Here is an 11233-nt window from a genome sequence, read left to right on the forward strand (position 1 = left end):
CTGCATGTGGTCCACAGGCCATAGTTTGAGGATATCTGATTCTAATGCATGCCCAAATAATATAAAAACTCATTTCAATTCAAGTTGTGGGGAGGGGTGACAAGGAAGAGGGCAAAGGGTTGGGATGCTCTTACTGAATGGGGATGGGGTGGAGGGAATTCGCACAACTTTTTGTGAGTGGGACATAACCACATGAGGGACTCTATCTAAAAAAAAAAAAATTAAATATTTTGGCCTGGTTGTTTGTACCCTTACATTAACCTGAATTAAATTCACTTTTAAAAAGGTAAAAATAAATAAAGAAAAAAAAGAAAGATACAAGACATATTTAAAAGTTACAAATCCTCACTCTCTCCCCCCTCCTTCTCTCTCTCTCCTTCTCTCTTTCTTTCTCTCTTTCTTCTCTCTCCCTCTCTCTCCCTCTCCTTTTCTCTCTCCCTTTTCTCTCTGTCTCTCTCCTCTTTGCTCTCTCTTCTTCTCTCCTACTTGGTGCTGCTCTGCAGCCTCCCTCCCCCACCAACAAAGACTTACTGTAAAAGCAAAATAGAAGAAAAAAGTTACAAATCAAAGCATGGACTTGAAAAACAAAATAATTTTTTAAAAATTCACTAGAAGAGATAAAAGACTAGTTAAAAGAGGGGGAAAAGGGATCAGTGAACTCAGAGAGGTAATTGAAAATAATTTAGTCCCTAGACCATGAAATGAAAATAATAAGGGAAGTTTAAGGAAATTATGTTGTTGTATTGAGACCCATTGTTGCAAGACCTCCCTTTTCTAGTTGAGTGACTACTGAGGAATTTCAAGGGTATGTACCCTTTTCTTTCCTTCTTTAATTTTTTCTATTTTAAACCTTGGGAGCCAGATGTAAAAGACTAGGACATTCCAAAACAAGTGCATACACAGAATATTGTAAGGTATTCATACATGCCCAGAGAAAGATACAGGTTCAGGAAAAACCTGAGATTTTTAAGTTTATACCACAGGCTGAACATAGGCAAAGAAACTGCTAACAACAATAAAAACAAACTAACAAACAATAAAATAATAACAAAAACAGCAAACCATGGGGAAGGAGAATATGAATTCCAGAGTTATCACATTATTCAAATATCTAGTTTTCAACAAAAAAATAATAATATGTAAAAACCCAAGAAAGTATGGCATGTAGCATATTCACAATGAAAACTCAAACAGAAACTTTCTCTGAAAAAGCCCTGATGGGCATATGTTTTGACAAGGACTTTAAAATAACTGTTTTGAAGGTGCTCACAGAACTAAGGGAAGATGTGGAGAACATAAAAAACAGTAAGTATGGAAAATATAAAAATATCGATGAAGATATAGAAATCTTGAAATATATAAAATAATTGTGCTAAAAGGTAAAATAATGCAGCTAAAAAATTATTAGAGGGATTCCAAGGAAGATTTGAATAGGCAGAAAAAAGCAATGAGCTTGAAAGTAGGAAAATAGAAATTAACACATCTGAGGAAAAGAAAAAAACTGTGCTGAAGAAAGGTAAACAGATTCTGATGACCTGTTGAATAGCATAAAGCAGACAAATATGTGTTTGGGAGTATCAAAAAAGGAAGAGGATAAGTCACTCATTTTATTTGAAAAATAAAAGCTCAAAACTTACTAAATCTGATGAAATCTAAAAAGGCCAAACTCAAAAAAGTAGAGAACTGAATGATGTTTACCAGAGGCTTTGGGAGGGGGGTGATTGGAGAAAGGGAAGGTACTGATCAAAAAAGTTTCAGCTGGATGGGAAGAATAATCTTTAGTGATCTATTGCACAAAATGATGGTTACAATAAATAATAATGCAGTGTATATTTCAAGATTGGTAAAGGACCAAATTTAAATGTTTCACCACTAAAATGTCTTAAGTGTTTGAGGTGATGGATTTGCTACTTAGCTTAATTTAATCATTCCACAATGTAACCATATGTTAAAACATTATATTGTACTCTATAGATACACATAATTATTATTTTTCATTTAAAAATAAAAGTTTAAAAACCAAGAAAACCTTTATTCATAAGACAAAAAAAGTTCACTTTATTCACCAGGAGGGAAATGTATACCACTAATTTATCATATCTTACCACTGATTAACAATAGATTATAAGAAATAAAAATAAAGGTATTAATGCAAGCCTAAATGAAATTTAACTTAAGAGTCATCTCTCTGTACAATGAGTGAAATTGTCAGGAAGTACAACTAACAATTACATGTGAACTGCCAACAAAGAAACTATTTTTCAAGCCTGAGAAAACTTTGAAAAGTAACAGTGATTTACTATTCATCTAACATGTCCTGGATCCATACCTCTGTGTGTACTCTTTGGGTAGGATAAATGATAATTCGGATGCAACATTGCTCTCCAAACTGGCAGTTGGTATGTGCTGATTAATCAGTTGGACAATATTTTCAATATCACAATCAGGCTTCTTCACCATGATAACGTGATATCCCACACCTGAAAAGACCCATGTGGAAAACCAAATGAAGCAGTATAAATTTTTTTTTCATTTTTTTATACTCTTTGTAAAACATTCTTCATCTCTATCATTCAGGTTTGCTAGGTGCATAGGAAAGAAGACATTACCTGTCATAAGTGATCTGGCTATGACTAAGGAGATATATCACTAAAGTTGTCAAATACTCTAAGGGTTCTGGGATGATAATGATATAGATTATAGAAAACAACAGTAAAAGTCCTCTGTTATATAAGCCCCTTTCTTCATGAAACTGCAATCTGAAATCTGAGAGTATAGTGGCAAATGTTAATTCATTCAGTACATGTTTATCATACACCTACTGTGAGACAGGCAATATCCTAGATCCTAAGGATACAGCAGTTATCCAGAAAGCTAAAAATGTGGGGGAAAAAATCCACAAAGCCAAAAATGTCATGATTTATAGTTCAGTGAGGAGATAGATAAGTAAAATTAATCAGAAAAATGTGTAGTGCATTAGTAGCAGTGCTAAGGAGAAAACAGGAGAAGGAAAGGGCAAAATAAAATGATAAAGATGAAGTGTTGAAATTTAGATGTGGCCCAGAGAACATCTAACTAAAAAAGTAATATTGAGAAAGACCTGAATACAGTAAGGCAGCAATCAGGGCTTATTCTGCATTTTGCATGTATAGAAAAATTCCTTATATTGGAAAAAAAGTCACTGGAATATCCAGCAGAAAACTCCTCTCACTTTTCTCTCCCCAGTTATGAAAACAAAAAGTCAAATCTTAGATCTTAAGCATTAGAAATGGTCTCAGGAAATGCTCTATCTCAGTCACCTGCTTATAGCAAGGAAGAAATTATTATTCCATTTTGCAAATTAAAAAACCAAGGTACAAAATTGAGTGGTTTATCACTGTGGGCTACTGAAATTCATATTGTATTTGGTGTAGCTGTACAATGTTGTACAAAGTGAAAGTTTCTCTTTACTCTCTTCTTTGAAAGCATAAGTAATTTAACTTTCCTAGTCTATCATATGTAATTTTTTTAATGCCGCCTTTGTGAAGAGAGGACAGGCAATTACTGAAATCCAAATGTTGATTGACACCATGTAAATTTACATATCAACACAGAGTAAAATGCAGTAAGTTTTTAGTGCCTAAAGAATGCCCTGGGAATTGATATTGATTTAGCAAAAATCTGAAAAAGTCAAGTGGTCAGAAATATCTGGTCACTAACTTTCCTATAAGTCATTACCCTATCTATATATCTCTTGGAGACATTAGCTTTTTTCATGAAAAATTAACAGTTAAGTAGGAGCCACATGGGAGAAATAAACATAACTTCTGTGAGGCTAGGAAGGAAATTTTTCAATTACTTATTGGGTCATAGTGGGAAAAAAAAAACTGAATAAATAAGACATGTTTAAATTTCAAGAGCCATAAAAATCAACTGAAATTGTTTAGAACTAGTGCGATAGGACATAGATTGCTATTAAAGATCTGTGTAGAGAAACAGAAACAATAATGAAAATTATTTTAGAATATATTATTAAGGTATTAGCATCCAAAGAAGGATCAAAATGAGAGAGACCATATTTTCTTTTCAGGAAAACTGGAGAGCCACAGCACCGCAGGGTCCCTTTGACCATGATGGCAATGCGATCACCCAGGATGTCAGCTTCATCCATTTGTTGGGTAGTCAGTAAGATTGTACGACTCTCTTTATACTGCTGAAGGATATCCCAGGTAGCTCTCCTTGAAACTGGGTCCATGCCAGCTGTTGGCTCATCAAGTATCACTACCTAAAGACCAGAACAAAACTTTCAAGACCATATTTAACTTACATTGTGCCACTAGTGGCCTAATTTATTATTAATGAGAGATATATTTAAGCTAAGATACAGAATGTAGACTCTACCAGAATTAAGAACTCATAAAAATTCATAATTTCAAACTCATTATCACATGGTATCAGCCAGCCAAGAATACCAATGCCCTCTATCATTTGGGAAATTTCTTTTAGAGAGTTAGATACTTATCAGCTCTCAGGCTTGTACCAGCTGAGTTTAAAGATTAGCTGGAACAAGGATCCATGTTAATTAAGTCTTATTTACCTTGGAGTCCCCCAGAAGTGCTATGCTGAGAGAGAGTTTGCGCTTTGTTCCTCCACTCAGATTCATTGAAAGCACATTACAAACATGTAACAGGCCAAAATCAGTCAGCACTTTCTTAATTTCTATGGAACGTTTCTCTGGAGGTACTCCTTTTACCTAGAAAGAGAAGCCAGAATGTACATGGTACTTCCAACTTTATCCTTAGAAAATTGTTATAACTTTTCTTACATAGCTTTCTAGATACTTTTTTTCTTCCCTTTGACTCCCTTTATGATTAAAAAAAGCCTGAAAAATGAACTTTTACAAAATAAAGGTAATAATATTGATCCTTGGCCTCGAGTATGTGTAAAGAGTGGGGAAAGAGAGAATAGATAACTCCGGCTCACCACACTGTAGAAATAAAGATGTTCTGATGGGGTCAACTTCTTAAACAACAGGTTATCCTGGGGACAAAAGCCCATGATTTTCCTAGCTTGAATTGTGTTTGTTGAGATGTCATATCCATTAATACAGACCTTTCCTCTGGTAAAAGGAAGGAGACCTAGAATTAAGCAGGGATCACAACAGAAGCAAAGCTTCAATGAGAAAATTTGACAATAATGCAGGTATACTATAAATTAGCACCTCAACTTCATAGTATACTTAGGAATTACTCAAAAGATTTAGGAATATTGTCTACAGAAAAGTTTGGCATATATCAATGATTATATTCTGATGATAAGAAAAGAAATATTCCCTTTTTTGTTTACTCATATATTCTAATTTTCAATGAATAAAACTGAATTATTTAAGGAATAAAAATGTTTTGAAGAATTTATTATATTCCAGAATTCTAGTTCTGCTGTCAGTCATTTGACATTTAAAAATCACATTATGATCTGAGAACTGCACTATGAACTCTGTGTGCATTTTTTTTACTTAAAAATTCAGAAGACAATATCCTTATGCTCACAAAGTTAATATCTAGTTGGGAGATAAAACAACAACATAAAATAGTTTTAAATTATTTGCCATTATATGCATAAATGGAAACTGTCCAGCAGTTATTTTTCCTTTTTTCCTCATCTTTTTATATTAGAATATTAAGTGGGTACACGCATTTTGGTTACATAATTTGCTTTTGTACATTTTAAGTCAAAGTTCCCAGTGTGCTCTTCACCCAGAAAATGTGCACTGTACCTATCCCCTGTTCCCCTTTTACACCTATTTGAATTCCATTGAGTTTTGCTTCCATATGTGCACATAAGTGTTGATCAACTAGTTTGAATTTAGTATTGAGTACATGTTGTTTTTCTTTTCCATTCTTACTTCACTTAGAAGAATGGTTTCCAGTTCTATCCAGGTTGTTACAAAAGATATGATAATACCATTTTTTAATTTAATTTTTATTAAATCATAACTACAAAGATTTATGGGGTATAATGTGATGATTTTATATATAATGTGGAATGCTTAAATCAAATTGATTAACATAACTATCATCTCACTTATTTTTTGTGGTCAGACATGTATAATTTACTCTTAGTTGTTTTGAAATGTACCCTTGCATTGTGCACCTTAGGCAATTCAATCACCATTTTTAATGGTTTTTACTTCTTTGAATTATCTTGATACTACATTCCACAGAGGTTATACTACCACCAACAGTGTAATTAAGAGTGTTCCTTTCTCTCTGCATCTTGGCTAGCATCTTGTGCTTTGGGATTTTTTGATAGGAGCCATTCTTAATGGAGTTAGTTGATATTTCATTGTAGTGTTGATTATATGTCCTTGACGATTAGAGATGTTGAGAATTTTTTCATGTGCTTGTTGGCTATTTGTCTATCTTCATTTGAAAAGTTTCCATTTGTTTATATTGCCCATTTTTAATAGGGTTGTTTGATCTTTTCTTCCTGATTAGCTTGAGTTCCTTGTAGATTTTAGTATCATCCCTTAACTGATGCATAGCATGCAAATATTTTCTCCCATTCTGTAGATTATTTGCTCTATTGATTGTGTCCTTGCCTGTGCAGAAATTTTTTAGTTTGGTCAAATCCTATCTGTTTATTTTTGTTGTTGTTACATTCTCATACTACCATCTGACATTCTACGAAAATTAATAAATGGGACCTAATCAAGTTTAAAAAGTTTGTGTATTGCCAAAGACACAATCCATAAAGCAATCAGATAACCTACAGAATGGTAGAAGAAATTTCCATGCTACACATCCAATAAAAGACTGATAAACAGAATCTACAAAGAACTCAACAAGAGTTGAGTTGCAAATCAACAAGAAAAGATGAAACAACTCCATGAAAAATCGGGCCAAGGAATTGTAGGATCAAATGGCAGGGTCTATTTTTAAATCCCTAAGTGTTCACAATTTCTCTACTAGGTATATATCCAGAAGACCAAAAATCGCTTTATAACAAAGATATTTGTACCAAAATGTTTACTGAAGCCCAATTCATAATTGCTAAAGTCATGGAAGAAGCCCAAGTGCCCATCCACCCACAAATGGATTAATAAATTGTGGTATATGTACACCATGAAATATTATGCAGCCTTAAAGAAAGATGGAGACTTTACCTCTTTCATGTTTACATGGTTGGAGCTGGAACATATTCTTCTTAGCAAAGTACCTCAAGAATGGAAGAAAAAGTATCCAATGTACTCAGCCCTACTATGAAACCAAGTTATACTCCAAGAATATGGGGGAAAGGGATAGGGAGAGGTTGGGATGAGGGAGGATAATTGGTAGGACCACACCTATGGTGCATCTTACAAAGGTACATCTTAAATTTATTAAATGTAGAATATAAATGTCTTAACACAATAACTAAGAAAATACCATGAAGACTATGTTAACCAATTAGATGAAAATATTTCAAATTGTATATAAAACCAGCACATTGTACCCAACAATTACATTAATGTACACAGCTATGATTTAATAATAAAAAAAAATTGGACCAAAGATAGAAACTTTTCTAACAAAAATAGACTAATGGTCAAAAATACATGAATAAAGCTCAATATCTCTATTCATGAGAAAAAACATTAATCAAAACCACAATGAGATATCATGTAACTCCAGTGAGAATGGCTCACATCATAAAGTCCCAAAGCAAGGGATGTTGGCATGGATATGGAAAGAAAGGAACACTCATAAAGTTTTGGTGCAACTGCAAAGTAGTTAAACAACTAGGGAAAGTAATCTGGAGATTCTTCAAAGAACTTAAAGTAGACCTACCATTTGACCCCTCAATCCCACCACCAGGTATTTAACAAAAGGGGAAAAAAGACATTTTATACTTAAAAAAAAGATACTTGTACTTGAATGTTTATAGCAGAACAACTCACAATCAGAAAGATGTAGAAACACCCCAAAGGCCCATCAATTCATGAATGACTTAATAAAATGTATATGTATACCACAGAATACTATTTAGGCATAAAAAGATAGTGATCTAGTAACTTTTGCAACAACCTGGATGGAATTGGACAGCATTCTCCTAAGTGTATTGTAAGAATGAATAAACAAAGACTACATGTACTCAAAACTAAAGTGGAACTAGTTGATCAACATTTATGTGCTCACATGGAAGTAAAAATCAACAAAATATAAGGATCTAGGAAAGGGGAAAAGGGATGAGTAAATACCCACCCACATGTGCATCACAAGGTACTTTATACACTTTCTGGGTGAGGGGTATACCTATAACTCTGACTTAAAATATACAAAAGTAAGCTATATAACCAAAACATGTATATTCCCCATAATAATCCAAGATTTAAAAAGACTTCAAAAGCATAGGCAAAAAAAGCCAATGAACAAGTAGGATTATATCAAACCATATAAAGCTTATGCCTCACAAAGGAAACAGCGTAAAGAGACAAGCTACAGAAGCCATGGAAAATAGTATGGAACTATCTTTAAAAATTAAAAGTAGATCTAATACATAATACAGCAATTCTACTATTGGGTATAAGTCCAAATAAAATGAAATAAGTGTGATGAAGAGATATCTGCATTCTCATATTTATTTCAACCCTATTCAAATAGCCAAGATATGGAATCAACTTATGTGTACAACAATAGATGGATGGATAAAGAGAAGGTGGTATATATAGACACAATGGAATACCACAAAAGGAAGAAATCTTATCATCTGAAGCAGAATTGATGAACCTGGAAGATTTAATGTTAAATGAAATGAGTAAAACACAGACAAATATCATGCGCTCTAATTCCTATGCAGAATCTTAAAAAGTTAATCTCATAGAAGGCATGAATAGAATAGTGTTTACCAGCAACAGGGGAAAATAAAGGAAAGAGGAGATGGGTAGTGAATGGTCAATTAGTACAATGTTATGATTAGAAAGGAAGAATAAATGCTGGTATACTATTGCACAGTAGGGTGACTATAGTCAACAAAAGGTATCATATGACAAAATAGCTAGCAGAAAGGATTTTATATATCCTTACCACAAAGATTAAGGCAATTATACAATGTATATATGTATCAAAACATCACATCATACTCCTAAATATGTACAATTATATGTATAAATTAAAAAGTTTTAAAAGAGCATACACAGAAACCTCCTAGCTTGGTCAACAGTTCTCTACTGATGGTGATCCTAAATACCTACTTGTGAGAATAGATAAGGTAGTAGTCTTTCCTGCTCCATTAGGTCCCAGAAGAACAGTGATCTGTCCCTCATATAAATTCAAAGACAAATCTGCTGCTATTATCTTAGTATTGTGTAATGTAAATTCCTGCAAAAAGAATGAAATACTAACTTTATATCTATTACTATTACTTATAAAGACCAAGCACTCATATTAATTATTCAGAGAAGAAAAAAAAATCACTTAACTCAAGAGGGTGAAAAATCAAACTATAGATAGAATTGTAAAAACTAAGGAGTACTTAGATGTAATGTATGGGCTGATCTTCAAAGTAGGTCTACAAATTCCATGTAAACAATTTCCACTAGTCCTCCTTCGCGCTAATTACTGTCTTGAAACTGATAATGCTACAATATGCTCTAGGCAATGTTTTTCTCCTACATTATAGAATTGACTTTTGGAAACCCATTTATAGTTAGTTATCCTATAGGCACTTCAAACTTTACTCATTATCACATAAAAAAATGTATTCTTCTTGCTATATTCTTTATCTTCATGAGTTACACAATTCACTACCTAGATCAGTGGTTCTCAACCTGTGGGTTGCAACCCCATTGGTGGTTGAATGACCTTTTCACAGGGTTGCCTAAATACATCCTACATATCAGATATTTACATTACAATTCATAACAGTAGCAATATTACAGTTATGAAGTAGCAACGAAAATAATTGTATAGGTGGGTTCACCACAACATGAGGAGCTGTATTAAAGAGTTACGGCATTAGGAAGGTTGAGAACCACTGACCTAAATGTACATGCTAGAAATGTGGGACTTACCTTAGCTATCTCCCTCTATCTCAGCATCAATAAATAAGCACAACTAATCAATTCATTCAAAATATAATTACTGTTTACCATGTGGCATACATTCACTATGTAAGGTACAGTGAATATATTTATGAATAAGAGAGACATAGCTTCTGCTCTCATTGAAGAAAGCTTATAGTAGAATAAACCACCAAAAACCTATAGTATATAATATATAATAAATTATTAGATGTTGTATGAAACATCTACTCCTTCTAACACACTGTAGTTCAAGCTAGTATGGGGACTACACACCTGCTGCAGACTTCAGTATTGATCAGGGAGATGTTTGTGACATTGTACCTAGGAGTGGGCACAGCAGGAACCCGCTGACCTCTATTCCCAGGTCACTGTAGCTGACACAATTCTGAGCTCTCAGGCACAGAGCATCTTAGCTTTGTGCTTAGCATCAGAGCTTAGCTTTGCTGCAGCCACTTCTGCATTGCCTCAGCCAGGCTGGTGGGGTTCGGAGGGGGTGGAGAGAGCAAATGCTCTTGAGTGTCTATGACTAGGAACCAAGCACCTCTCTTTCTCACTGGACAGTCAAGAAGACTAGGCACCACAGATGCCATCTGAGGAAGCTTGAAGTAACTGACTCAGTGGGTCCTTCAGACACTTTGAAAAATACAGCAGGCAACATCCTATACTGCACGTCTGGAGAAAAACTGTGAGTGCATCCTCTGTGTATGAAAGGGGAAGAAACCACCTTCCTAATACACATTCCCTCTGGGCAGACAGCAAGTATGGGCCCCTTGATCTTACCAATTTGACTTGGAGAACAGTGAGGAAACTGTTAGAACGAGTGGCATTGGGAAGTGCTTAACATGCTCCCAGAATTCAGCACCAATAGAAGGAAGTCTGATGTCATAGGGAGGTGTATGGAAATCTGGCAGTAAACACAGGCAGTGGTCTGGATTAGAGATTCTCTGTTGTTACACTTGTGGTCAAATTTTGTGTGTGGAAGAAGCTCCCATGACCAGAACTGAGAATTGAGCCATGGGCAGAGAAGTAGGGTGTCCTTCCTTTGTGGAACCACACTAGGAAGTGTGTGTCCTGGTAGCTACAGTTTTTGTCCTGGACAAGGATTTTTGAAGCTTAGGGTAATTTCATGATCTGAGGACAGATTGCCTATGACATGGCTGACTATTTCACCTTGCTGCCAGTAGTGGATTA

The 11233-nt window shown here is 34.4% G+C and overlaps 1 protein-coding gene across 1 annotated transcript; it reads right to left on the reverse strand.

The window, feature by feature from the left end:
• Positions 1 to 3928: 3928 nt before the first annotated feature.
• On the reverse strand, positions 3929 to 9303 carry LOC111725599 (ATP-binding cassette sub-family A member 3-like). Its single transcript, XM_023513853.1, has 4 exons — positions 9212 to 9303; positions 4963 to 5117; positions 4577 to 4732; positions 3929 to 4264 (listed from the first exon to the last, which is right to left on the reverse strand). Exons 2-4 carry the CDS (start codon positions 5035 to 5037, stop codon positions 3929 to 3931), a joined length of 567 nt encoding a protein of 188 aa, XP_023369621.1. The 5' UTR covers positions 5038 to 5117; positions 9212 to 9303.
• Positions 9304 to 11233: the final 1930 nt, after the last annotated feature.

This window comes from Otolemur garnettii, unplaced genomic scaffold, assembly GCF_000181295.1.
Source record: "Otolemur garnettii isolate 467f Iridium unplaced genomic scaffold, OtoGar3 scaffold00044, whole genome shotgun sequence".
NCBI classification, from domain to species: Eukaryota; Metazoa; Chordata; class Mammalia; order Primates; family Galagidae; genus Otolemur; species Otolemur garnettii.

Excerpts from the sequence above, each read along its gene's own strand:
- LOC111725599 (XM_023513853.1), bottom strand. The coding sequence starts at position 5,037 with ATGGGCTTTTGTCCCCAGGATAACCTGTTGTTTAAGAAGTTGACCCCA. Across the intron at positions 4,733-4,962 it reads ATCTTTATTTCTACAGTGTG|GTAAAAGGAGTACCTCCAGA; the intron begins GTGAGCCGGAGT and ends TTCTCTTTCTAG. Across the intron at positions 4,265-4,576 it reads CACTTCTGGGGGACTCCAAG|GTAGTGATACTTGATGAGCC; the intron begins GTAAATAAGACT and ends TCTGGTCTTTAG.